The sequence below is a fragment of the Pseudopipra pipra genome, chromosome 15 (genome assembly GCF_036250125.1).
Source record: "Pseudopipra pipra isolate bDixPip1 chromosome 15, bDixPip1.hap1, whole genome shotgun sequence".
NCBI classification, from domain to species: Eukaryota; Metazoa; Chordata; class Aves; order Passeriformes; family Pipridae; genus Pseudopipra; species Pseudopipra pipra.
The window spans coordinates 18102592-18130062 of NC_087563.1; the positions used below are offsets into that span (position 1 = coordinate 18102592).

At 45.6% G+C, this 27471-nt stretch overlaps 1 protein-coding gene across 1 annotated transcript; it reads left to right on the forward strand.

The window, feature by feature from the left end:
• The first annotated feature begins 952 nt into the window (after positions 1 to 952).
• LOC135422782 (organic cation/carnitine transporter 2-like) lies at positions 953 to 27471 on the forward strand. The gene is made up of 10 exons (XM_064672281.1): positions 953 to 1445; positions 9520 to 9623; positions 12118 to 12272; positions 13602 to 13773; positions 14708 to 14834; positions 17835 to 17935; positions 20563 to 20777; positions 22322 to 22504; positions 22957 to 23092; positions 23646 to 27471. Exons 1-10 carry the CDS (start codon positions 1053 to 1055, stop codon positions 23731 to 23733), a joined length of 1674 nt encoding a protein of 557 aa, XP_064528351.1. The 5' UTR covers positions 953 to 1052; the 3' UTR covers positions 23734 to 27471.

A 27471-nucleotide genomic window follows, 5' to 3' on the forward strand; every position in this document is an offset into this window, starting at 1 on the left:
GGGTACTGAGCTGGGGCTTGGGACCGAAGATCAGAATATTATTTATTAAATTTATTATTTGTCAAACACCTAGTACATGTTCCCTCAGAAAGTAGTGTCATGGTAAACGAACCCTTTTTACAGCCACAGCCAGTGCTGCCGAAGGGACGATGGCAGGTGTGGGAAGGTAACACAGACTGGAACGAGGAGCCATTGAACCTGGACTTACAGCAGGCTGCCTTCTTTGGTCAGCAGAACAGTCCAGGAAGACTCTTTTGGCTCATCCATGGTACTGACCCAAACCAAGGCTTTACTGAAGAACCCTGGGCTGGTTCCTTGTGTGGTTGAGCCTTGGGGGCTGAAGGCAGCTCAATAATGATTCAGTTGGAATGGGCTGCCCAGGGAGGTGGTGGAGTCACAGGAGTTGTTGTAGGACAGACAGAACATGCTCAGGATGACATGGTGATGTTCACTGAGTGCCATGCTCAGGATGACATGGTGATGTTCGGTCACAGGTTGAGCTCGATGATCTCAGAGGTCTTCTCCAACCGAATTGATTCTGTAACCAACGCTGGTTTCCGAATCCTTTGGGCAGTAAATATGGGGTCTGACGCCTGTATTAATGGGCTGTTGCTGACCAGAAGTCACCCAGGGCAGGGGACGTGCCTTGCATGGAAAAAGAGCCCCAGGTCACGGACCAGGCTGGTCCGGAGCCGAGCCCCGGGGCCGGCCGGGAGTGCCGGGGGAGAGGGAGGGAACACCGGGAGGAGAGGGAGGGAGCGCCGAGGGGAGCGGGGGGAGCCGCGGGCCGGCCGGTCCCGCCCTGTGACACCCGTGCCCGTCCCGCCCTGTGACACCCGTGCCCGGCCCGTGCCCGGCGCTGCCGAGGTCGCTCCTCCCGCAGCCGCAGCAGCCCCGCCGGCCCCGGCCGAGCCCCCGGGCGGAGCGCGCCGGGCCCGGCCCCACCTGCGGGGCCCCCGCCCGCAAACCCCACCCCCGGCCCGGCCCATGGCGCAGCTTCCTGCCCGCGCCACAGCGGCCCCGGGCACCGGCGGCCGCAGCTCGGCCGCGCCATGCGCGACTACGATGCGGTCACCGCCTTCCTGGGCGAGTGGGGCCTCTTCCAGCGCCTCATCTTCTTCCTGCTCAGCGCCAGCATCATCCCCAACGGCTTCAACGGGCTCTCCATCGTGTTCCTGGCCGGCACCCCCGAGCACCGGTGCGCCGTGCCCCGCGGGGCCAACCTGAGCGGCGAGTGGCTCAACGCCAGCATCCCGCTGGAGCTGCGGGACGGGCGGGCGGCCCCGAGCCGCTGCCGCCGCTACCGCCTGGCCGCGCTCGCCAACTTCTCGGCGCTGGGGCTGCGGCCCGGCTCCGACGTGGAGCTGGAGACGCTGGAGCAGGAGCCGTGCCGGGACGGCTGGGAGTACAGCCGGGACGTGTACCGCTCCACCATCGTCACCGAGGTGCGCGGGGATGGGGGGCGCGGGGCTGTCGCAGCTCCGCCTTGCGGGGGTCCCTGCCCGCACATCGCCCTCCGGTGAGACCGGGCTTGTTTTGAGGTCTTCTATTCGCTTGCACTTGCGTGAGAAAGAGGAAGGAGTTTTTACTGTGGGACTGGTGAGACACTGGAACAGGTTGCCCAGGGAGGTTGTCGATGCCGGGCTGGATAAGCCCTTGAGCATCCTGGTCTAGTGGGAGGTGTGCCCGTGGCAGGTGGGGTTGGGACTGGATGATCTTTAAGGTCCATTCCAATCACCTAACTTTCTATGATTCTGTGATAAGGAGCCTCCAAAAGCAGCACGTTTCCTTAACCCAGCAGGACTGGTCACTGCAGTAATTGAATTGCTGCTTGGTTCGTTAGCATCTGTGCGAGGGGCTGGAGCAGGGTCAGCACCTGGGTTCAGCTTGTTTGGTGTCACAGACGTGTCGCTTTGAACTCGGGAGACCAGCAGGGTTTGTTTTCTTTCTTTAAAAAATAAATGTGGTTGAAGTCATAGAACCACAGAATGGTTTGGATTGGAAGGGACCATAAGGACCTTAAAATTCCCACTCCCTGCCACAGGCAGGGACACCTTCCACTAGCCCAGGTTGCTCCAAGTCCCATCCAGCCTGGCCTTGGACACTTCCAGGGATGAGGCAGCCACAGCTTCTCTGGGCAACCTGTGCCAGGGCCTCCCCACCCTCACAGTTGGGGTCATCCTGCGGTGTGCAAGATGCAGAGGTTGGGGAGCACTGGTTTAGTTTTACTGTGTCCAAAAGGACCCTGAACTTCTCTGTGTGCCCACAGTGCCTCTGCTTTGGCCGTGCCCACTGCTTTGGTCTCCCTGCTCCCCTGCCAGGACAGGTCAGCACAGATACACCCCTCGAGTCAGCTCTGTGGTCAGGGCAGCCAGCCAAAGCTGAAGCTGTCCTGATTGTATCTCTTGTTTCAGGTGAACGCTGTGCAGACCCACAGGTACAGGCTGACTTAAGGAAATGGTTTCTGAGGATAACTTGAATTTCAGTATGTGCATAGCGTTTTTCAGAAGGCTTGGGAACTTTGTAGGGTTCCATTGCCTGTTGACAAGTTTGACAGAGCTAGAGCTGTATTTGCCATTATTTCTTGCTTTGCAAAATGGGTTGTGATGGGTGTTTGGGTGGTGATGGGTGTGAGTACTTAATGACTGTAAGCTGATCTGGGCACAGAGATCTTCCTCAGGAGGAAGCAGGGGAGAGGAGCCATGGCAGCACAGGGGGTGTGGAAACAGGGACGCCGGGGTTGTTGGAAATTCAAGCGAGGGCTTGAGTGATTCTGAGAAGTGGTACAAGGCATTGTCTTACCTATTGCTAAAGAACTGCTGTCTTCCTGGAGAGGAAAGCTGCTGGGAATGTCTAGGCCCTGGTCCTTGCTGGCATGCACTGTTGAGAAAGGCTGGGTGCTCTTGGGGCAGCGTGGGGCAGTTGGCATCCATCCTCCTGGCCAGTCCTGCTCATGGGGTTTGTTCCCCGTGCCATACTGTAGTGCTAGACCTGCCTTAGACGTGGTGCTTTGTCTCTGAAACTTCTTCACTCAGCCTTGGCTTGGTGTGAATTGAACGTCCCGAGCTGCTGGAGCGTCGCGCAGAGGTTTCAGTGTACGGAGCAGGAGCTCTGGCCCTGCCCAGCCTCCCCGGCAGCCCTGCCCGCTGTCTGTGTGACTTGGCACATGTCCCGTGCCCGTGGGAGGTAATGTTTGTCTGCCCAGGCATCATGCACAGAGGCAGTATTTTTTTTCTCCTTTAACATTAATGTTTCTGAGGGAGTTTTGCAAAAGCCGTGCCCTTTCACATACTTACAGGTTTTCGGTGTTAAACGTGTTTAATTTCTTGGCTTTGTGCTGCTGCTTTTATGATTAACTGATCTTGTGTTTAGTTGCGTATCTCTAACTTGTTGAATAATCATGAGGACCTTTGTCCCAGATTTCCGTAGCCGACGCTGGGAGGGGGAAGGGGATCTTTTTTTTTTCAAGAAAGCTTTTTGCTGAATCTCTCATGACTTTAGAGGAACCTTGTTTATGGTTTTGCTTTTCGGGGGAGACTTAAAACATTCAGTTCTCTCCCGCTTGAAGAGAGGCTTTCTTTTCTCACACAGACTAACAACAGAAGGTTGTTATTAGCCAGTCTTCAGTATTTATCCAGCTCCAGTGTAACAAAATCCCTTTCTGTCTTTTGCTTTTTGAAATGCTGTGGCTCAGGGGATACGAAAAGCTTTACTTTGGCTCAAGAAGCCATCTGTGTCATTCTGATTCCTCCATAAGTCCCATAAAAAAAGAATGTAGGAGTAGTAAAAGTTCATAGATGGTAGTAAAAGTACTAAAGCCAGGAGCAACTAAGGTAAAAGGCCAGCTTCTGCCAGTCATGGCTGTTATGGGGCTACACAGAATAACTGGGAATAGAATTGAGCAGTGGAGTTCAGAGCATGAGTGCACTAGAAATATGATATAATGAGAAGGCGTTAGATGATACAGCAGTCAGAACACTTCACAGGGGAGTAGTTCTTACACAGTGAACCCTAAACAGACACCGAGTTTTGCATACACATATTCATCCTCGACTCCTAAAAATGTGTCACATTGCTCATCAATTGAAATCAGCTCAGTGCAGGTGGCACGCAGCCAGAGCTGGATGTTTTGTGTCTGTTTTGCTGTTGACAGGCTCTAGGGATTGTTGGCTTTTGCAGGGGAAGGGTGCCCGTGGTGGGAATTGCGGGGTGTGCAGAGGCTGATGCAGGGCTGGCACTCCGGGCTGGCACTCCGGGCTGGCACTCCCTCTGCATGGATGTGCAGGGACAGTCTGGGGCAGACAGAGGCTGCCAGCCCCTGCTCCCCCGGGATTCCAGTGCCCCGTTGTGCTGTTGGACCCCAGTCCCTGGAGGTCAGTGGGTTATGCCAGACCCTCAGGAAGCAAGGGGAGGCCACAGCAGTGTCATCTGGAAGGACTCAAATGGGCTCTGTGGCACAGCTGGTGAATTAGAGGTATGGATGCTCACTCTCAGTTGGAAGGCAGAGGGATGTATTGTTTTGCTTTACCAAAATAAAAACAGAGGCCTGTGCTAGACACTGTAATTTACAGAGTCACAGAATCACAGAATGGCTTGGGTTGGGAGGGACCTTAAGGATGAGCTGATTGCAGCCCCCGTGCCATGGGCTGGGACACGCTCACGAGCCCAGGCTGTTGCAGGAGCAGAGCCAGCAGCTGAAGTGCAAATCATGCCCATGTCATCCAGGTCCAGCTCTCACCCAGCTCTTCATTAACATCAGTCATCTCCATTGTTTCTCACCTTGTAAAATAGGTGCTTTCTCTTCATAGTTGTAGTTAAGATCTCACTTTTTCTGGCTGAAGTTCATATTGATAACTTCTCATCCCCTGGAGTTAATAAAGCTGTGGTGATTGACAGGTACAAAATCTTAGTGTTACTAGTCTTGTCGGAAGAAGGGGAAAAAGTCTAGTTTTCATTTAATAAGTAAATGTGAAAGTCTCACAGATCTTTTAAGGTATTTCTAAAATGCTATGGTTTTCAAGGTGTGATTTAAGAAGCACATCATGCAGGAATGTTCAGAATTGTACAAAGTACAGATGTTTCTGACCTTGCAACATAAAATAAGATTAGTATTGTTAAAGAATGATAGGCCTATGTTTGATGATGTTAAATGGAAACAGTGCTCTTTTAGTGGTACCATGGACAATTAGTGACAGGGTAATGTTCCCTTCAAATCTTTACTTGTAGATTTGAACTCAGCTCAGGTTTCTCAGTTGTTGATGTCACTGCCCCGTTTCCTTTTTCTCCAGCCATCTAAAAAACGTGTTGTATGGGGAACAGTTCAGTTTCTGCACTGGAATTATAAAATATTTGGCAATTTCCCTCCTGTTCTATGCAAGTTTTATCTCTGTAAAAATTTAAAACAACTACAGGGGGGAAAATTAAGCAGAACTTGTATTTTGTAGATACAGACTTCTGTTTACTTCAGATAATAAGCTTTAATGTAACATCTAGAGCTTCTAAGTATTTGAAATATACAAATGTTTTTTGAGAGGAAAGGGTGTTTAATAACACTCATAGCTCTCAAGTAAGCAGAGAATATTTATATGGATACAAACAAGAGGAGATTCTGAATTGTTAAGTACTTGGTTGTGAGACTGAGATTTTTTTGAAGAACCTGCTTCTACTTGCTGAGAGAAGCGAGTGGAAGGAGAGAGTACAGGATATTGGCTTAGCTTCAAAAATTCTTGCTAACATGTTGATTTTTAAAAAGAAAATATTAATACATGGGACCACCCACTTAATTCTTCAGTCATGTGTGTTACTCTCAGCAGGACAGGAAAACAGTTTAAAAAAATAAAGGAGTGGGAAGGTATGATATTTTGTAGCTGTAAAAATTCCTTTTCCTATAAGGCCTTTCCTTTTAGGACAGGAGTGTAATCAAGTGAGGCTCTCGAAGCTTTTGTACTTGCCATAGCCCAGCTTTGTTTAGGGTTCTTATAATGGTGTTAGGAAAGTTGAATGTTCCTGTGGTGGAGCAGTTCTCTATACTGAGAAACATCCTTTTTTCAAGTAAGGTCCTTCTTTATCTTTCCAAGCATGTTTGGTAGTGGTGTGTGTTTGGTATATACTGTAATGCAACAACTTTTGATGTTTTGGAGAGCTACCCTATAACTAGACTTGTAATTTGCATATTACAGTGCATTAAAAATTAATTAAATTTATTAAATTAATTAAATTAATTAAAAATTTATGCTTAAATAGCATAGGCAGTTTTATGCTTAGGTAGGATAGGCATCTTGATATCAGCAGTTAAGATTTGATTATTTTCTGTTTAGCCATCTCTTTTGGGATGGTATATTTGCAGTGAGAGTGAAGCAGGATATGGGATCTGCACTGAGGTCTCGATGAGAGGCACAGCAGGATTTACTGTCAGTAATTCATGAAGTGCCAGCTCTCCTTTCGAGTACAAAAATCACAAAACATCAGCCCAAAATAGCTCCAGTCTGAGGAAGAAAAGTTTAAACTGCAACAGAGGAGTTGTGACAAAGCAGAGTGGGGATGCTCAGTGCTGCTGGGTGCCCGTGTGGAGCAGCTCGATGCTTCCCCATGGCAGCAGCTGCTCTTTGGAAGTGGAATGTTTTCCTCCTGTTTGGAGCCCAGACACCTTGCCGGGGTTAACCTTAGCTTCTTCCCTGGGGCAAAGGCTGTTACAGCTGGCAGGCCAGTTCAAAGGATACTGAGAAGTGGAAAGAGCACATGATTTTAAAGCACTGGGTCACAGTGTGCTGTGTCCAAACAGCACTGCCAGCAGCAGGGATTAATCAGGAACCACTCCGGGGATGCTCCCTCTGTGCCGTGCTGGGCTCCACCAGTGATGTTTCAGTGACTTCCTCTTGGACAATGGGCACCTGAGGGAAGGGTATGGTTGCAGAATGGCTCTGGCAGGCTGATGCTGTCATCACTGGTAAGCAATGTAGTAGACCTTGTTGGTGAGTCATTACAAAGTTGAAGACGTCAACATTTATTTACTGGGGCAAAGGGTAACAGACCTTAAAATCCTTTTGCCCTAATTGTTGTGGAGTGTGAATAACTGAGATTGCACAACTAAAGTAATTCTCCTTTGGAAATTTGATGTTGAAGTTAACTCTGGTGCCTGGTTTAAGTGATCTTTAGCATAACAGCTCCTCACACTGTCACAGAGAGGACAGAAAAACAAGCTGGTAATCATTGCCACGTTTGAATGCCCAGTATGTTTGCACCTGCCAGTGCAAGAAGCTTTTGGCAGAACTGTGCTAAACATTTTAATACCATGACCTCTCCCAGGAAAGGTCTCCACCTCAGTAGTCTGAAGGAAATGTTTGTTACAGGGCACAAACAAACATGTCAGTGCCTGGAAATCCAAGTGTTGTGCAAGGCTTGTGCCAAAGTACAGGGGGTAGGACAGATGAGAGGAGAGGGTGCACAGGCTGAGCAGCTGGAAAGGAGTGACTTCTTTAGCAGTGATAGACTAATAACCAAGGTAGTTAGATTTTAGTTCTGTTATTGAGCATGTCTGACTCCAGTAGTTGATACAAAGGTGGCTTTTTGTGAGTAGGCGAGGCTTTATAAATGCAGGATTTATATTTGTGATATTTTTTTCCTGGTGTTATCATATGAAGGCATATGATAATGACTGAAACCTTTGGCCGGTATAAATTTGATAACAGTCATTTGCTGCATGTTTTCAAGTTGCCACATATATTTTCCTGAAGCTTCCTGGCTGGCTTAGCCTCTGTGGTCATCACAGAAAGGCTCAAACTTTTTTTAATCTATAATGAAGCACATCTTTTGTTGAATAATACAGATTTAATTATAAACGTTGATTACAGTTCTTGATCCACATGATATTGATAACTGTGGTAAGTTCAGTTCCTTAACATGAGTAGGATACATTTGTTCTCACATAAGAAGGCCACAGTTCTGGAAGGCTCCTCTGTAATGATGCCTGGTTGGTGGGATCAGGCACTGTGGGATGTGCTTGCACTGTGTTGAATGCTGGGACCTGAGCTTCAGGTGCTGTGAGGCTGGAAAGGGTTGGGGAGCAAGGGCAGGAATAATATCAAGGGTTAGGAAGCCTGATAGAAAGAGAGATTTTTTTTCAGACATGAAACCACAAGCAGATTTATCAATGGGGAGGTTAGGAAATTACTTGAATGCAGTTACAAATTGGAAAAGGTGCATTTTGACCTCAAAAATAACAATGATGTTATATTATAAATTAGTGTAAGGGCTGGCAGCTGAAGTTCTACAAATGCCCATGAGAGTGCAGCCTGTGTGAATGGCCATAATTCATCTCTAGAACAGTTCCCAGTTCTCTCTGAAAACTGGATGCTGTTCCATGACATAAGTGATGGCTCAGCTGTGTTTTGGTGCAGGGATCTGGGAGTGGAAGGCCATTGCTGGTGTGGTTCATCCTGTGCATAGTTTTTAGTGATCCTCCAGCCTTAAAACACAGGGAGCTGGGACATGGAGCAGCTGCATTTCTAAGGAGCAAATCAAAGCACTGACAGGTGTTCCAGTACAAATTGAAAGAAACTATGCTTAATTATTTGTAATTGGGGGACAAGAAGGATTAATTTTTGGGGTCAGGGCAAATATTTTCATTTCAGCCTTTTTACTGCAGATTAAAACCTAAAAGTTTCCATCCCTAAAATATCAGATGAGGGGTGGGGCAGGACTGGGAGAGCTCTGGGAACTCCTCCAGTCACAGCAATGCTGTGAAAGAGGAGTGGAGGCATCCCTGCTGGGTTTTGTCCTTTCTTCTAATTTTTACACATTTTCCCCTAGGTAACCAAAATAAAACTAAGACTCTTTTAATAATAACTCTTAGTGTAGATAGAAAAATAACACGAGTGCTGTTTCAAAAACATCAGACTGAAATGAGATTGGAAACCATTGCAGTCTTCATTCAATAAATATTTTCTTTTGTTCCTCTTTTTTGTTTGTTTTTTTTTTTTTCTGAAATCTTGGTTTGTTTGGTGTATGTTTCAATTTGTATTCAGAATTCTAATTGATGTTAGTTAGGTTCCCAGTGAAGAGTGAACAGTCTCCTGTCTCTCAAAACCACATTAAAATGTAATAGAGGCTTTTTCTTTCTATATTCTTGTTTCTGTAGTTCAATTTCTCTTAAATTAGGAATGTGAGCTTTTAATGGAACATTGCTATATGCAGGGAATTACAATTCGATGGGATATTGGGAAGGAATTTTTTCCTGTGGGGGTGGTGAGGCCCTGGCACAGGTTGCCCAGAGAAGCTGTGGCTGCCCCATCCCTGGAAGTGTCCAAGGCCAGGTTGGACAGGGCTTGGAGCAACCTGGGCTGGTGGGAGGTGTCCCTGCCCATGGCAGGGGGTGGGATGGGATGAATTTTAAGGTCCCTTCCCACCCAAACCATTCTGTGATTCTGTTCTCACTCCTTCCAAAACCAGCTCAGCCGAGACATTTAGGAGAGAGGGGAAATCCTGTTTATTGAAAGACTTTCATATTCTCTCTCCCTGCAGTGGAATCTCGTGTGTGACAACGACTGGAAGGGACCCCTGAGCACCTCCCTGTTTTTCGTGGGTGTCCTGCTGGGATCATTCATATCAGGACAAGTCTCAGACAAGTAAAGTATATACACCAGAGCTGCTGGCTCTTTGTTTGAGTCTCGTTTGGAGACACTCCTTGTATGTCAAATTTCCTATAAGTGTCTTTCTGCAACTCCTAACATGTCTTTGTTCTGTGACTGTCTAACCTGAGTCTACACAGAGTGTGTAGAGAAATGTCCTGAACTAGAACAAAATGTTACAAAGATTATTACTGGGTGTTACCTTTATCTGTTTGTTTTTGCAATGAAATCACTCCGGAGCAAACTGGTTTTATGTCAGAAAACAGGTGTAGGAGATAAGTTTTATCTGGAAAAATCAGATCAGTGACATTCTCTCCTATTTACTTTGGACTGTGTTCGGAGGGATACCTGAAGATTGTTTTCCTTTGTTTTTTTAAGTCAAATTTAAAACTTTTGTTTTATAAACACACGTAGCTTCTCTTCCTCCGCATCATCTAAGTCCAGTGATCTGCATTTGTGGAAGCTGCAAAGCATGAACGTTGTTCAGCTGCACTCCAGAGAAGCAAAGCTTTCTTGTTTATTAGTACAAACATTAAAAAAAGGAAGACAATGTTAATTTTTGTGATGTTGACAATTGTTTGGGTTTTGGGTTTTTTTGTAAAGCTTGGTTTTTCTTATTCTCTCCCTGGGATTTGCTGTGCAATGCACCATGTGCTGTCTTCCTGATTCCCGGAGAACGATATGTGGTCCTTTCATCTGCTGATACTTGTGGAGTTTTTGTTTCATTGAAACATAATCTTTATGCCACAAATCTTGTAGCATCATTTAAGGCCTTTGCATAGTTTCCTGCCCACCAGGTTTGACAAGTCTTGAGCTCAGAGGCAGGGATCCTTGAAAATCAGCCAGCCCTCCTGGACTTCTCTCCAGAGCTATATGCCGTGGGATTTTTCCAAGCAAATCCCTGGTCAGGCCAGTGTTTGCTCTCCCTGTGGTCCTGCCTTCTGCCTTGTTCCTCCCCTCAGGATCCTGCCCTTCCCATGGCACAGCACAGCCATGGTGCTGCCAGCCTTCACATCCCCAGACAGTTCTGCCCTGTTTGCAAGCCTGAGGTCCAGCAGTGTCTCCCTTGGCCAGCTCCTCAGCCACGTGTTGGGACATTGGCATTGATGAGCTCCAGAAAGCTCCTGGGCCTTGTCCTTCTCTCTGTGCTGGAGTGGTTGAAGCCCCCCTGATGGCCAGTGCCTCTGGACACAAGGAGGTTTCACAGGACACAACAGCCCTGCCCTGTTGGCTTCCCTGCCAATCCCAACCCATGAGCTCAGCAAGCTGCTCATCCATCCCCAGGTCATCCATCCCCAGGCAGAGCTCTGTGCCTTCCAACTGCTCTCCCATATGAGGGGCAATTTCCCCCCTTCACTGTGGGGAAGTCTCCCACCACTCCATCCTGGCACTGCTTCCAGGCTCAGGAGCTTCATTCCTTGTCTGCTGCATGGGTGCCGAGTGTGTCCCACGGGGACTGCCTGGCAGGGGAATCAGGAGCTGTTCTCACAGTGACCCAGGAGCTTCCCACCCTCACACTCCCGGGAGTCTCCTTCTGCAGCTCCTTCCCGTGGTGACACAGATCCTCATGGATGCAGGAGAGGAGGCCATGGGCAGGGAGCTCATGGCCAAGGGCTGCTCCTCTCCAGGAGGAGGACGCTGCAGGGAGGTGTGTGCAGTGTTCTGCTGCCCCCATCTGCTGCACACAGTCCTGCAGCCAGCCTGAGACATGGAGAGGGACAGAATGCTTTGGGGAGTCTGTCCTTGGTGTCTTGTGACCCCCCTGAGCTCATGGCACCAGCTGCAGAGCTCCAGGCTGGGTGGGGTTGTGTGACCCTGCCCTCAGCATGTCCTGCCCCAGTGCTGTGGGGCTGCCTGGGCCGGGACATCAGCAGCGACCCTTGATGGGTTGAGTTTAGTTGAATTTCTTTTATCTTTGTTTGTTTGGTTTTTTTCTTAATACTTCACTGATAGACCTTCCAGAGTCCCTCAGTTTGGTTCATGTTTAAACCAAGTGGAATGGAGATTGCAGTGTGGGAGCACTGACAGCTAATAGCATCTTGCAAACCTGAGTTTTACCTCTCTTCTAGGAACTTTCCATCTTTTTTTTTTTTTTTTAACATGCTGATCTGTGTCATGGACTGTGTGCTCCTTGGAGCTTTGGATACTCTTGCATTTCAAATAATTTGCTCCTGATGATTTGTCTCCGTGCCCATCCTATCAGTAAGAAAGGAATAGTGTTCCAGCACATAGTTAAAGACAACTTAATTAGCAGCCCTTGGAATATCACTTTCTCTTGGCCAGTGATTTTTTTTTTTAATGTATTTAGAATAGCTATACCTGTGTCACATGTCCTGAACCTCTGCTTTTTGCAAAAGTTTTGTATCTCCCTAACTGTGCTTATAAGTAAACTTACTTTTCTGTTTCTGAAGATTTCATTCATGATGTTGTATAATCATCTTTTTTTTTTTTTTCCCTTTTCTTTCTTTTTTTTTTAATCTGTCCATGGAAGGTTTGGCAGGAAGAATGTGCTGTTTGCAACTCTGGCAATGCAGACTGGCTTCAGCTTCATACAGGTCTTCTCTACCAGCTGGGAGATGTTTTCAGTGTTGTTTTTGCTGGTTGGCATGGGACAGATATCTAACTACGTGGCAGCATTTGTTCTTGGTATGAAAGTCCTGCTGGGCACAGTATGTGTTCTTTCATCTTGTGCTTTTCCTGCTCCTTTTCAGTACTGGCTTAGGGTTGATTTGTTTTGCCAAGCAACACTGTTAAGAGTGTGGCCTCACCATGCATGGATAATTTGTCGTCTCCTTGAAAGTTTCCAGTTGATAGAAGTGGAATTTGAATTAATTCTATGGTTTACCATTCTAAAAGAGTCAAAACCCCAGGAACTGATTATTTGAAACAAAGTCTGTCTTCTAGTTGGAGAGATAAGACATGTGAGATGTGATTTTTTGGGGGTTGGAACTAGAGGATCTTTGTCTCTTTCAACCCACACCATTCTATGTGATTCTATGATTTTTCAGGGATTTCTCTTGTCAGCTTTGGGGCCTAAATACCTATTTGATTAAAAAACTTGCAAAAGAACAAAAGTAAAGTAATTTTTATAAAGTCTCCTTTAAACAGCCTATAGTAAAAATGTGAATGTCATCATGATACTTACTTCATATACTCTCAAGTTGACTGAGACTATATTTGGTGATGGGAATTACCTTATGAATTACCTTATGAATGTGAGATTTTTTAAAAAAAAGTTAATGCTACTTACAGTGACCTCACTGTCCAAAGTGCCAAATGGTGGCAAGAAATTCCTTTTGGGCCAAGGAAGGCAAGTTCAGGGGTGAAAGCAGTGCTTGGCTAACCTCACTGCACACAGCCTGCTGCAGCTGCTGGAGTCTTCTTTGATTTCCATGGAAACAAGGAAGATTAGCTTGCTTTCTGCGTCTCTTGATTTGCAGGTCCCAAAACATTTCAGAGGGGGTCATCAACCCCTGTTTGTGCATTTAATTCCCCTGCCAGTAGCCTGGCCTTTGTTAGTGATCAACATGAATTCCATATGTGTGCCCCAAAAGACTGTGAGGTTTTTTGGCTGTCTTTTAGGAGGTGATACAGGTTGGGAACTTCTGAATTATTCTTTAAAGAAGCTGGTCACTCTCCATAAGCTGTAGAGGATGCTGTGGTGATCAAGCTATGGTTTACTGTGGGTGGTTTCAGTTCCTCAAGTAAAACGTGAGATTCTAAAAAGATAAAATTATAGAAATATGAGCTACAGAAATACAGTGTGGCCCAGTTCTCTTTGTTTTATACACAGAATTACCTCAGTTGATGCAGGATCACTGCATGAAGCAGCTCTTAAACCTGGATGGCAGAGCACTGTGCACTGCAGCTCTGCAGTGCAGTGCATTCCCAAGCCCATTGCTAGGGGTACTTTTGTTGGGTTATTTTGCTGCTATCAAGTTAAAATGCTATTCTTCCCTCTGCTGTTTTGAACAGGCACAGAAATTCTTGGCAAATCAATCCGTGTGTTGTTCTGCACCCTGGGGGTGTGCATATTTTATGCAATTGGCTACATGTTGCTGCCACTCTTCGCTTACTTCATCCGGGACTGGCGGATGCTGCTGCTGGCACTCACCCTGCCCGGGCTGCTCTGCATCCCTCTCTGGTGGTGAGTATCCCTAACTCACAACACTTCAGTCTCTGTAAGGCCCTGCCTGCAGATTTTTAGGATCCAAACTCCGAGCCAGTGAAATTCAGGAATGGGTAGGTGAAGAATGGATGTTGTGTCCTTTCCCCTCACAGTCGTTTTGCTGTCAGTCCATGGCTTTGTGTGTGATCTGGCTGATGCCCAAAAAGCCTGCTCTTCATTTTCTGTAGGCTTTTATAAAATAAGTGCAAAGAAAACAAAAAAAAAGTCAATAAAACTCCTCCTATGCACCAGCTGAAATCCGCGGGCTGTGGTCTGAACTGAGGGCAGAAGCAGAAACCACTGTCTGGGAAGCTGAGCGTTGGTAGGGTGACACAGATATGACAAACTACACAACAGTACTTCCACATCTGTGAGTTTTCTTCCCTAGCTGATAAAATACTGCTTTTGGGTGGCATGTGAAGCTGCAATAGCCCACATGGGGGTGGTGTTCCTTCACTTCCACTTGCGGTTGTGTTTGTGATCCCATCCAGGTTCTTACCCAGTTGAATGACTGGTGAATTCTGCTCTGACTTGCCTTTCTGTGACAGGATTTACAGTTACTAAGTTTATATGTGTTATTCTCTAAGGATATGCTTCTTAATGTACAGCGTGCTGCTTGTGTGTTCACCTTTCTGAATTTCTTTAATTAAACTATTTTTCCATGCTTTGAATGTTTGGATTGCTCTTTTTTCTGAATCATTGCTAATTCCTTCAGCACTTCTGAAATCCGTAAAGCCATGCTAGTCTGCTCTTGTTCAGTAGTCTAGTCTGCTCCTGTAAATCTGATTTCTGTTGTCACTGCACTAATTCCTGCAAGATGTGGCATGTTTTGAGATCAACAATGTGTGTGTTGGTGCCTGCAGCAATGCTTTGTGTGGAACTGCAGCCTTGTTGTTCTGAACCTTCTCTGCAGGGTCATTCCAGAGTCTCCACGGTGGTTGATCTCCCAGGGAAGGTTTCAGGAGGCAGAAGACATCCTCAGAAAAGCTGCAAAAACTAATGGCATTACAGCCCCAGATGTCATACTTGACCCTAGTGAGGTAAGATTCATTTAGCACTCCAGGTGTTTGCTGGACTCTGTGTAAAGGGATTAATTTCCAGGCAGATGAATGGAGTCATTCCTGCACTATATTATGTGCTTCTCAGATGGGTGAAAGATCATCCTGTTCTGCTGAAAAGCAGAATACCCTTTCCCTTCTTCATTAAGATTTGCAAGGCCTTTGCTGTCCCATTCACATTTCCAATGCAAGCATCTTTTGATCCAGTTTACAGCCACCTTTTTCCTTTTAACTCTATTTTGTGGAGGAAGATAATAATTTTGAGGTACTTGTTGTTTAGTCATCTAAATACTTGTGCCAAACAGACTCTGTGCTTATTCAGTCAATAATATAATTCTATAGAAGTCTAACACAGGACTAATCCTGACCTTCTTATGGTAGTTTTTCTCCTGGATTTTTATTAGAACGCATCTTTTTCCTTTTTTTTCTTCTTCCTACTCATGTTGTAGCCATGAAAACTCATCCATTGCCAGCACTGCAGCAGGAGAACAGAAAATAAGCTCTGGCTCCAGCATCTGCCTAAGGTCACTGTTCCTGGAATCCTCTGTGTCTCATTCTTAGAAAGAAGCACTGCTCTGTTTGCTGTGTCTGAATGGGGCTGGACTGTAAAGCAGCAGAAGGCAGGGGCAAGAGTAGGGATGTCTTAGGAAACACTGGGCAAGGGGAAATGCTGACATTGCAGCAGCGTGGGCTGGAGTATGTGGTGCTTATTTACAGATAAATCATTGCACATCAGCTTTCAGAAACACATATTAACATTCTGACAATCAAAGGAAAATGAGCTCAATGAACAGGTGCTGTTTAAATGCAGAACTCCTGTCCATCTCTTTACTTTTTTAGGGAAAAGTAATGCTGTGGCCAAAAGATCTGTGCAAAACTTCATCAGTGGTGCTGTTCTTGTGTCTGCTTTCTGCAGGGCAGGAAAGCAGGAGACTCACAGCCCTCAAGGGTTTGGGAAGCATGTTTATGCTGCAGAGAGGTTCTCAGAATTCTGGCTGGCCCTTTGCCCTTGTGCATTTGGAACTTGAGTTTGGGATGGAGGAGCAGCCCAGGCTCATGTTTGGAGTGTCCCTCAAAGCCCTGCAGCTGGAGTGCAGAATTCAGACTGCAGAGGTTTGAAACCATTGGGGTCCAGCAGGTGACTGGTCACAAACCAGCTGCAGAGCAGAAATAGGGCCTGGTTGGTTGAATTATCCCCTGTGAGAGGGATACAAGTGTTTGGATGATAGGTTTAATTTCAAACCACCATTTTGCCTTCCCTGCCCTTCTCATTGCTTCTTGTTCTAGCCTGTCCTGGTAAGGATTCTGTTGTCTGTTTATCCAGCTCCTAAAAGGCAGAGTCCCTTTTCCTCATCAACTGACTCCAAATTTTACTGTTCCTGGTTTTGTTTTGTGGTTTGCTTGAGGTTTCTCTCTCTTTTTTTTTTTTTTTTTTTTTTTTGGGGGTGTTCTTGTTTCTTGGCAACAAATAGTGGCAAGATGGGAGAGTACTTAGGAAAGATCATGTGATTTATGAGAAAGGGCTGTGAGTGACTGCAGTTTTTGTGATGTAAGTTTGGTTTTCAGGCAGAGTGAAAGCTGTCAAAGGTAAAGAACTGTTTGCCTTTTGTAGAAAATGAGATTTACAAAAGCAAATACACTGAAATTTGCCATGTACCAGACTGCTGCTTCATCCTCCAGATCTTCAGAACCGACTGTCACTTAGAGAAAATTTTCACCTGGCTGCAGGAGTTACACAAACTCCATGTTGTTTTATCAGAGTTGATGGAATTTGTCCTCTTAAATCCCCTTTTCCATATTCTGAAAAATCTCTTCCTTGGTCCCCCTTCTTAGGGGTCTAAATTAAAGTCCTAATTAAAAAAAAATTAATTCTTCCCTTTTTTACAGTCTTACCAAGCACAAAAATTGTTCTCATGCTTCATGGATGAATATCCTTGCATTGTTTACATAGAAGTGGTTTTATGTTGAGGAGCTGGAAAGTTTAATGGGGAAAGGAGAAGTTTGTTGTCTTTTTGTTTATGTTCTTAGAAGATGACCTCAAACCCAGACTAGATAATGATGGGCACTCTTCAGCTCGTTAGCCAGTTTGTCTCAGTTTTAATAGTGCTGTTAGGTCCAATATGAGCAGTCATTAACTATCTCTGTCCTGCTGTGGTTTAATCTTGTTATTTGTTGTAACATCTGCAGTAGACATAGAGGACAGTTTATCACTTCATTTGCAGGTCTTTGAAGACCATTCTGTGCCCTTGGTCTTCTGGCCCTTAGGCTAAACACACCCTCTCCTTTTTTTTGAATGTCTCACCATCCCCACTGCTCTCTTCTTGTCTGAGTGCAGTTCCTTTGCCGGATTCTCAAGGTGCAGTGCTCAAAACTGGACATAAGAACCATGTCAGTAGTGACATATGAATCATGAATTAATGCTTTATAATTCAACTAACAAAAAGCAGTTGCTTTGTGAAGCCCGAGGCAGAGAAAATGATTGCTATACAATCCCAGAATCCCAGAATGTGCTGAGTTGGAAGGGACCCACAAGGATCACAGAGTCCAACCCTCAGCCCTGCACAGAACCATCCCCAAGAGTCACCCCCTGTGCCCCAGAGGATCAGCCAAACCCTCCTGGAGCTCTGGCAGCCTTGGGGCTGTGCCCACTGCCCTGGGGAGCCTGGGCAGTGCCCAACCAGCCTCTGGGGGAAGAACCTTTGCCTGAGATCCAACCTGACCCTGCCCTGACTCAGCTTCAATCCTGCTACTGGTCATGAGAGTGAAGAGTTTCAGTCCAAATTTTAAGTGACTTTGAATTAAGGAGGAGCTTCTACTTTCACAGGCTCTTCCAGTTTATATGTGTTTTGTTAAAAGTGAGGCATCTATTTCAGCATATCAGAATACTGAGGTATAAGTTGGGGAGGGACTTATTTTCATAATAATTATTTTTGCAGGAAGTTAAAAGTTCCCATGTTTTGTTTGTTGTTTGCTTTTTTACAGCTGCAAGATGTGAATTCCCAGAAGCAACAGACATACACCATTTTGGATCTAATGAGAACCCGAAATATTTTAACTATCACTATTATGTCAGTGCTTATTTGGTAAGCAAGTGTGATTCAGGAGTATGTAACTTTAAACACTAAGGGACTGTGAAGAGATAGGGACAAAACCAGCTCAAAAATCAATGACTTGCTGGCTGAGACAACAAAGTTGTGGTTACATGGGTTCTTCACTTCAGTGACAGTGTAGAAACACATCTGGACTGTTGTTTCTTTCTGAAGTAGTCAGGCGTATCCTGAACTGAGTGAGAATTGGATCAGCTGGCAGTGACGTGTGGGAATCCTGCCTGGTCCTGGGCCTCGGGGAATGCTCTTCTCACTGTAACAGAGTCTTCTAGAAGAATGAGTCATGCCCTACCCCCCCTCAGAGAACTTCTGCCCAGAGGTCTGAACATGGTGCTTTCCGTCTCTTTTGTATTGGTTCTTAAAGGGATAAAGCTGCCTCTGAAGTTCTAATCTGAGATTTCCCTGGACTTTCCTGCTGTCTACTCTGTCTACCTGCCACCTTCAGCTTGATTTTTACTAGCTGAAGCCATACTTCATGCTCAGTGGCATTAAATGGTGGTTATTTTCCTTTACTAGATATCTTGAAAGACAGAAAACAGAGAGATAACCTATAGGCTGCCAGAGGCTGTACAAGTGAGGTTTAATTACTGCATGTACCCAGTGACATAACCAAGAAGGTCCCTTGAGTGCTTTGGAGCCAACTTAAGTCTATTTGCTGCCTTTTTGAAGAACATTCCTGTGCTTTAATGAGGCAGAGCCTTGGAGTTCAGTCCACTGACCTGCCAGCACATACAAGTTGATGTGGCGTTTTGGGTCAAAGGATGACTTGGCTAATATTTAAGCCAGATTCTCTGGCCCATCACCAAGCACAATGTCACAAACACACCAAGAAAGGAAATTGTGCAAAAAAACAGCTCAAGGAGAAAAATAATGTTAGTTCTTTGCAGAAATGTCAATACAGTGTCTATATAAATGTCCTGCCTCCAAGTCCAGTTGCTGACTCTCACCTTTAATTGAAAGTGAGACAGCCCTACTCCTAATCTGCTTGGAGCAGAGCAGTAGCCCCTGGGCACAGCCAGTTTTGCCTGTGTGGTTGTAGAAATCAAATGTTCGAACAGCATTTCTGGTAGGATGAAGCAGCTGAGAGGAGCAGTGACATGGCAGTGTGTATGTAATCCATTCTGCTGGATTCAGTAACCCAGGCTGAAGGGCTTTTTGCCACATGATAAATGAAGTTTTATGATAGGCAGGAAGAGTCAAACACGTGCAGCTGACTTGCACAATCTTACCTCCTCTCACAGACAAGTATTCACTTGGTCAGGCAATTTTTTTCACTATTCTATCTTGTGTGTGAGTTACCTAACCTACTTTTAATTCTTTCCCAAAATATAAAGCATCTTGTGCTGGCTTACAGCACAACTCATGGTATACCAACAGTATATTCTGCATTATGAATTGACAGTGCTTACAAAAAAGGTCTGTAAAAGAGGGTGGTTACAGACAGCACTATGTCACCTTTACATAGTACTGAGTGTTTTGGTAATTTTGAGTGAGTAACAGGCCTTTAAACTATTCCCTTTGCAGGGCTTGCACCAGGGAGGAGGAGGTTTGGCTCCTTGGCACCCTGGGCACAAAAGTTTTCCTACAGACTATATAACTGTGTCAGGGTTTGCCAGTGTGATAAACTAAGGCAAACTGCCACCAAAAAGGAATTCCAGCATCAAGTTTATTGTGTATAAAAATAATTCCAAGGAGAGCAGGGTGGGTGTGTTGCACAGTGGTGAGAAAAACACTGCAGAACTACTGAGAAGAATGGCTTTGGGGCAGGGCACCACAGCAGTGGGGTCACTCCCAGCTCTGTGACCTCATACCTTCCCAGGCACACTAAGAGACTTTATTTTAAGCAATTGGACCACGAAGGCTCTTCCCATATGCAGTGAGGAGGAGGAGGAGGAGGAAGAGCACATCTTTTGTCCCTGACCCACTGTGCTGTGCAGTGGTTTTGCTCTGGGTGCTGAAGATGCTGAAGGAGATGAAGTACCAAGTGTTTTGTACCTCACCTTTGCCCCTGCACATGTCCCCATCCAGTGCCTATTCCTTGTTTACCATGTTACACTTGTTGGTGAAGCTTAACCTTCTCTTCCCAACATCTCCAAGACACAACAGGGTTTGTCTTCAAGGCCAGTTGTGTGTTTCCCCAAATCCCGTGGAAGCCAGCTCCCGTCTGGCAGTGGCACAGTTAAGATGTCAGTGTTCCAGCCACCAAGGTCTGTCCTGCTGCACTGACCAGCCCAAGCACCCAGCCATGCCAGCATGATTTGGATGCTGCCCGGCCAGCTTGGGGCATGGCAGGGAAAATCTCAGGATGCTGGGTCTGCCAGGATGCCACACTCCTCCTCTCTGATTTTATACACAAAGCGTGGATGGTAATGACCCAGAAACAATGCTCTACACAAAAATGTATTTATATATATTGGTTTAGCTGTCTCTCTCTTGTTTCTGTTCTCTTGGTTATTTTTTCTCTTCTCCCTTGGTTTTGGTGGGGGGGAGGCAGCTCTTGTGGTGAGGTTTGGAGACTTGGCAGGGAGCCAGCTTCAAACCACCTCACTTGGCCACCTCAGGGACAGGTGAGATCAGTCTGATCCCGTTACTCTTCCTTGCAGGATGATCATCTCCGTTGGCTATTTCGGGCTGTCTCTGGACACCCCCAACCTGCACGGGGACGTGTACGTGAACTGCTTCCTGTCGGCCGTGATCGAGGTGCCCGCCTACACCATCTCCTGGGTGCTGCTGAGGAACCTGCCCCGCCGCTACTCCATGGCCGCCGCGCTCTTCCTGGGGGGCTGCGTCCTGCTCTTCATCCAGCTCGTGCCCGCACGTACGGAACCTCAGTTCATCTCACGTGTATGGCAGGGGGTGGGCAGTACTGGGCACACAGGATCACAGAATCAGCTGGGTTGGAAGGGACCTCCGAGATCATCCAGTCCAACCCTTGATCCAACCCCGCTGTGGTTCCCAGCCCATGGCACTGATGCCACATCCAGTCTGTCCTTAAACACCTCCAGGGATGGAGAATCCACCCCTTCCCTGGGCAGCCCATTCCAATGGCTGACCACCCTCTCTGGAGAGAAATTCTTCCTAATATCCAACCTAAACCTCCCCTGGCACAGCTGCAGACCCAGCCCTCTTGTCTTGCTGATCACTGCCTGGGAAAAGAGACCAACTCCCCCCGGCTCCCCCCTCCTGTCAGGGAGTTGCAGAGAGTGAGGAGGTCTCCCCTGAGCCTCCTCTTCTCCAGGCTGAACAGTCTCCTGAGGGGACTCAGTACAGATATTCATGCCCCATCTTTGCCCCTCCTCCTTGGTCCTCAGTGCTGCTGCACGAGGAGCTCCCACAACATGTCATTCAGATACACTTTTAAAGGTGGGTCATTGGCTTTGTGGTCTGTTGGGATTAGTATGGTAGTCCAGTTTTGCCTTTAAAGTACATCCCTGGCAGGGTGTCCTGGTAAGGTCCAGGTGTAAAACCAAGACTAGACCAACCAGAGTTTAGTCAGAGAGATTACCAAGAGGCTGCAGAACTCACTTCCCAAACTGCTGCCCATGACTTTAGGGCTTGTTTAAAGAGTTACATTCAATAGAGTCATTGTGGAAGCATTTTTGATAAGCAGAGATGCTTGTACTGAATTAGTGTTGACAGCTTAAATAATGTGTGGCAACTGGAAAGGAGGGCCAGGTAACATTTATTAGATCTCAAACCATATGTATCTTTAGATTAAAGGAGTGATGGAGTCAATATAAGGGGAGTGTTGTTGCCTAGGACTTGTTTACAAATCAAAGAGTATACAAAAGAAATGTGCAACAACTGCCTTGCTTATTTTATGTGTCCTGCATTCTCTTTTTTCCCTCCTGATCCATGAGTCAATTGGACAACACTGATATAATCTGTTTTCATTTTCAAATCTAAATGTCCCAGTTAAAGTCAACCCAGCTTCTTATAATAAAGTATTGACTTGTAGCTAAGAATATTAATGAGAAATCAGAGCAGGAAACCAAAAATAACTTGTTTCAAATGTTTCGTTTTGTTCATTTTATTAAGAAGGGATAAATGGCATTGTTTGCAATAGCAGAGATCTGGCCCTTGAAATCTGAAAGGGCCTCAACAGTTCTTGCTCTGTCCTCCTTATTTTTCACTTGGCAGGAAGCCCTGTGCTCAAAAGAAGATGAAAATGTTGATTCCTAGTAATTCACAGAAGAAAAAATTAAAAAAGAATATTCCTTATGTTTGTGGACATGTACAGGGAAAAAAAAAGACACCAGATCCTGGAGTTAATTAGGCAGGAGTTACACAAACACGAAGGAATGAAGGGATACCATGAACTGCCAGAGCTTTATTAAGTCCTTACTCGTGCTGTGATTTCAGATCTCCGTGCTCTGTCTATTTTTCTGGTGATGGCGGGGAAGTTTGGCATCACATCAGCCTTTTCCATGGTCTATGTTTACACGGCTGAGCTCTACCCCACAGTGGTGAGGAACATGGGGGTTGGAGCGAGCTCCATGGCCTCCAGGCTGGGCAGCATCCTCTCCCCGTACTTCGTTTACCTCGGTGAGTGACCTGCTCTGCTCAGGAGAGGCTCTGGAGACTCCCAGTGCTGTTTCCTCAGGAGGGACAGCTCCTACAGCTCCTGCTTCCCACTCCCTGGAGCTCCTCAGATCACATTTATAACAACATACACTTTGGATGTCAGGCTGTGATGGGGGTTGCTTGGGCTGGCTTTTACTGAAAGCATAAATCTTGCATGGCTAAAGCCCTGTACCTTGGTACAGACATTCCCACAGAACCACAGGATGGTTTGGGTTGGAAGGGACCTTGAAGATCATCTCATTCCACCTCCTGCCATGGGCAGGGACACCTTCCACTAGCCCAGGTTGCTCCAAGCACAGTCCAACCTGGCCTTGGACACTTCCAGGGGTGGGGCAGCCACAGCTTTTTGGGCAATTATCAGAGACCTAGAGCTGATGCTGCCTTTTCCCTTTTCCTTTGTTGTGTTCTGCCAGGTGCCTACGACCGATTCCTGCCTTATATCCTGATGGGGAGCCTGACTGTGCTGTCAGGAATTCTGACACTATTTCTGCCTGAAAGCTATGGGATGCCTCTTCCTGACACCATTGACCAAATGCTGTTGGTGAAAGGGTAAGGATCACCTTCTGACCTCGGCACTCTGCTCTGAGGAGTGCCCTTGCCTGGCTGTGGGCAGAGGGAGGGGCTGGTTTTGGCAGCACAGGTAGTGCTCTGTTGATACAAGAGCTTGCCTGGAATCCTGGTCCTGTTCCCAAGTGTGTATGTTTGTATGTGCATCTCTCAGCTCTGAATTTATCATTTTTCTCTGATAGCTTTTAAAAGTACATCTGAGGAATGCACTTTAAAAGTGTGTTGCTTTATCAAGGTTTAGGGACACATTGTGGGTTATAATCATTTTAGGTTCTGAAAGTCTTATAAGCTGGGGAAGAGCTGAACCCTTCCAATTTAATTCAGCTGACCTAAAAAGGCATTGTGTGTTTGGCCTTTCACCACAGCGCTGGTTGAAGATGACACATGAACACAGATGGGGTGTAAGAAAGGGACCTGCAGGATATTAAAATTAGGAAGCTGTAATGTCAAAACAGAAATCAGATTTTTTTTCCCCCAATTCACTCGTCTATCTTTAAAGTTATTTTCTCTTTTCTTTCTTTTTCCCACCCCCCAGATTAGAATACAGGCCTGCCTCTGGTAGCACAAGGGATTCCAAGGAGGAAGAAGAGAATCCAGAGATCCTTAAAAGCACAGCTTTTTGATGGACTCCTGTGTACTTCCTGGTGGACTGAAAGTTAAATGGACTTTCCTTTTAAAATTCATTCTAGAAAGGGCTAGTGGCAACACTTTGTTTCCTGCAATTTTATCCTTATTTATTAATTTAAGCACTGTGTCCCGTACGTTCTCTTTTTGTATGAACAGGAATACTGCACAGCCTTCAAGGAGATGGTTCAGCCACAGTTGTGCCCATCAGCAGTGCCATGGAGCAGCATCTGGTCAATCCTGTGTAACTTTATGTGTACAGTTCAGCTGAGAGAGACTTGAAAATGAGTTCAAGGGCTGGCAGGGTACCTGGGTTCCTCAGTGAACCTCCTCCAGAGCTAATGCACATCAAGAAGTAAAAATTGCCAGAAAAAGCTGCTCATTGCTTTTGATTCCTTGACTTCTGTCTCTGGACAGGAAACTTATTTATTATGGTGAAGGTTATGAGAACGTGCCTCTCTGTGATCTTACTCAAGTGACTTTGTATGTGCTGAATTTGTTACCAAATTCAGAAAGATGCAAAGAAAGATTTTTGAGAGTTAATTCTAACTTGATATGTTTTAACTCAGCACAGACTGAAAGGATTGTCTTGCACAAACTGTTTAGCACTGAAGTTTTGCTCACAAAATTCACTTGATTCCAATGCTGGATTTCAACTGTACCTTCTTGGTGAAGTTGTTTACATCTGACCTTGGATGTGGCCTGTTTCCAGGCTGGATTTATTCTAAATCATGCAAAAGGTTTCACCTGTGTGTAGAGGGAGTGGTGTTAGTTTTTGTGGTGAAAGTTTTACGTGTAAATTGTTTTAATGTTCTCTGTGCAATTTGAATGATGGAAACTATTCTCCTGTCTTTATTCTGTGCTTTTCCCACTGGTGCATGTACACACACACAATTAATATATTTAGTCATAAATTTTTGTGTTAATGATGCCACTGCATTGACCTCATGGTGGAATGTACTGAGAGCAAAATTCAGAATATATTTCTGACCACTGGTTCTCGATCCTCAGTATCAACTGTATGATTGCTGTGAGGTCTGTTGTTGCACTTAACTTGTGTAATCAGTGAATTGCTTTAAAACTGTTTTAAAAAACCCCAACGAACCCACAAATCTTGTTGAAAATCTGCCAAGAAGTTGTGGCAGCGCCCTTGGCATTACCTGTGTTTCTGTAAATATACAATATACAGGTACACACAGTCTCACTTGTGCTGTGCTGGTTGTGTGGCAGATGTGAGTGGTGAAAGGTTTCTGTCTTGTGGCACTTGTATTTTGTTCTGTCTTAATAAACAGCCTAAACCTTTGTAGCCAAAGCTGTTGGAGGCCTTACTGTCCTGCAGCAGCTGTTGGGGAAGTTTTGCATTTTCCTGTGGTATTTAAATATGTAGGTGGCATTGGCTCATTCCAGTCTTTGATTAACCAATATCCCAAATCCTGTCCTTGGTGGGAGTGGTGTGTGCCTTGGACTGCTTATCACAGGAACAAGAAAGTAGAAAACACTGTCTAGACTATAGTGGTTTGGTTTGGTTAAATTCTCCCTGCCAGTATCTTGAGCTCCAGGATTTGCTCCACTTCTCCTGCATTTTTTCACCTCTTTGTTTAGGATTTTGATTTCTGGATGCAGCAGGAAGCTGGCCAATGTTACTGGGTCAGAGAATCACGTGGAGGAAAATAATTTTGTTGTACGTGAACTTTTCCAAGGAAAGAAACGGAAAGGTTGGGGCAGGTTCAGTGTCACTCCTGTTTAGTAGGTTGACAAGCCCTGGGCAGGAGGTTTAAAATGCAGTGTGTGATTTGAGGCTAGTGCCAAAATTGAGAATCTGGATTTTACAAGCCTCACTGCCCATCACAGAACAGCCTTGACATGGGCAAATACATGTTAGGAGAGTGCATGTAACAGCCAGTTCCCCTTCCCAAAAACATGACCTGTTCTGGCAGGCTTACACTTTTTTTGAAATATTCATTGCAGACACAAAAGAGTGTGTTGTCAAACTTGGTACAGATATTTTTTTTTGTAAACCTTGTCTAGGAACTGTAACGCTGAGAAGCAACTTCTTTTGTATGTGTTATAGAGTGGTCTGATGACCACAGGAATCTGAGGCAAAACACATTTAGCTGCAACTTCCTTGTAATGAATTTGCCAAAGTAAACACCCGTGTCCCACAAGGCTCTTCCTGTAAACAGTTTCACAAAATATCCTGTAATGTCAGACATGTGCCTGCCCGATACACGTTTTAGTCTGGAAATTCCAGTGTCCAGTTAACATCTGATTTAGCTGTAATTTCTTACCCACTGTTCTATCCAAGTATGTGCCTTCAAAGAGAGACTTTTTTCCTTGAATATTTAAATATTCTGATGTTGACTAAAGTTCTTTGTGGGGGTTTTTGTTGTTAGTTTGGTTTGTTTTTCTAACTCCAGACAAACTGGGGAATTTCCCATTAGTCATGACTAATAGTACAGAACTCAATGGCAATTGCTTTGTGTCAAAAAAGAGGGTTTTTCTCTTGCTTATGTTTTTAAAAACATGAAGTCTGAGTCAGAAATGTAGAACATATTTAAAATAGCAGACTGGGTTATTATGTGTTCACTGTTTCATCCTACCCTTATCAAGTTTATGTCTAAAACAAGGATCTTGTTCCAGTGGGTAGGTGGAATTCAGATAACAGGGATCTCCAAAAGAAATTGAGGGAATATTTTAATATAGGTGGGTGATCTGATCCCTGCAAACAAGATGTAGATGAAATAACCTGATCCAGTCATGGGTAAATCTTAGAGCTTGGTCAGTGCTGGCAGCAGGTCAGATTTGCAGCACAGCTTGGCTGTGGATAAACCTGCAGGATAAGGGGAAAGGGACAGGATTTACCTTTGCAGGAGGAGTTGTGATAAACCTGTGAGCTCGTTGTGTTGTGGGGGATGCACCAGGCTTTGAGATTCAGACTGACCCTACCCTGGGCAGTGCTGCTGGCTGTGCCTGTGACCTGCTCCCAGCAGCAGTGCAGTCACTCCGGGTTATCCACTCACTGCTGCCAGAGAACAATGCACACTGCAGTATCTTCACCAAGGGAAGCAGCATATGCCCTCGAGCTGGGATTGAGAATCCCCTCCTCTCCAGCTCCCAGGATGACTTCTGTCATCATCTTGGGCAGGTCAGATAATCCCGTGACTTTGGTTCCTTTGCTTGCAGGTGGCAATGCCGATAACTCAAAAGGTACCACAGCTCCTTGTGATGCTTGTGCTCCACAGTCAGTATTTATTAGAATCTCTGACTCTTCTGACAGTGAATGTAATGCTCCCACGAGCATCATTTAGTATTTCAGCTTCCAGAATCAGGCAACTTTGGCTGACTTCTGACACTATTTTTGTGAAGATGTGTGAACTCCTCCCCCCTTTCCAAGTGACCATTCTGGGGAGGAGGAGGGGCTGCTTTGCCCGGGGAGTTGGACTGCAATACCTACTTCAGTATTTGTAGAATAGAACCCTAGTCCTGGCAGTTGTAAATTATTTTCTTGAAACATAGAATCAGCCCATGCACCATAAAGCCTTACTTAGAGATGCTTTTGGGAGAACTTTAAACCAGTAATGAACACAGCCTTGTATATAGAAAGGTATATAAATTTCTTCCAAGAATGTAAATATTCCTAGCTGTAACTACATTAATTCTTACCCTAGTTTTTTATAGAGAAATGCTTGTTATTTGTAAAATTCAGAATAAAATCGTATCTGGAATTATCTTTAAAA

Coding starts and splice junctions, on each gene's coding strand:
- LOC135422782 (XM_064672281.1), top strand. CDS start 1,053: ATGCGCGACTACGATGCGGTCACCGCCTTCCTGGGCGAGTGGGGCCTC. Junction 9,624..12,117: donor TCAGGACAAGTCTCAGACAA/GTAAAGTATATA, acceptor TGTCCATGGAAG/GTTTGGCAGGAAGAATGTGC. Junction 23,093..23,645: donor CAAATGCTGTTGGTGAAAGG/GTAAGGATCACC, acceptor CCCACCCCCCAG/ATTAGAATACAGGCCTGCCT.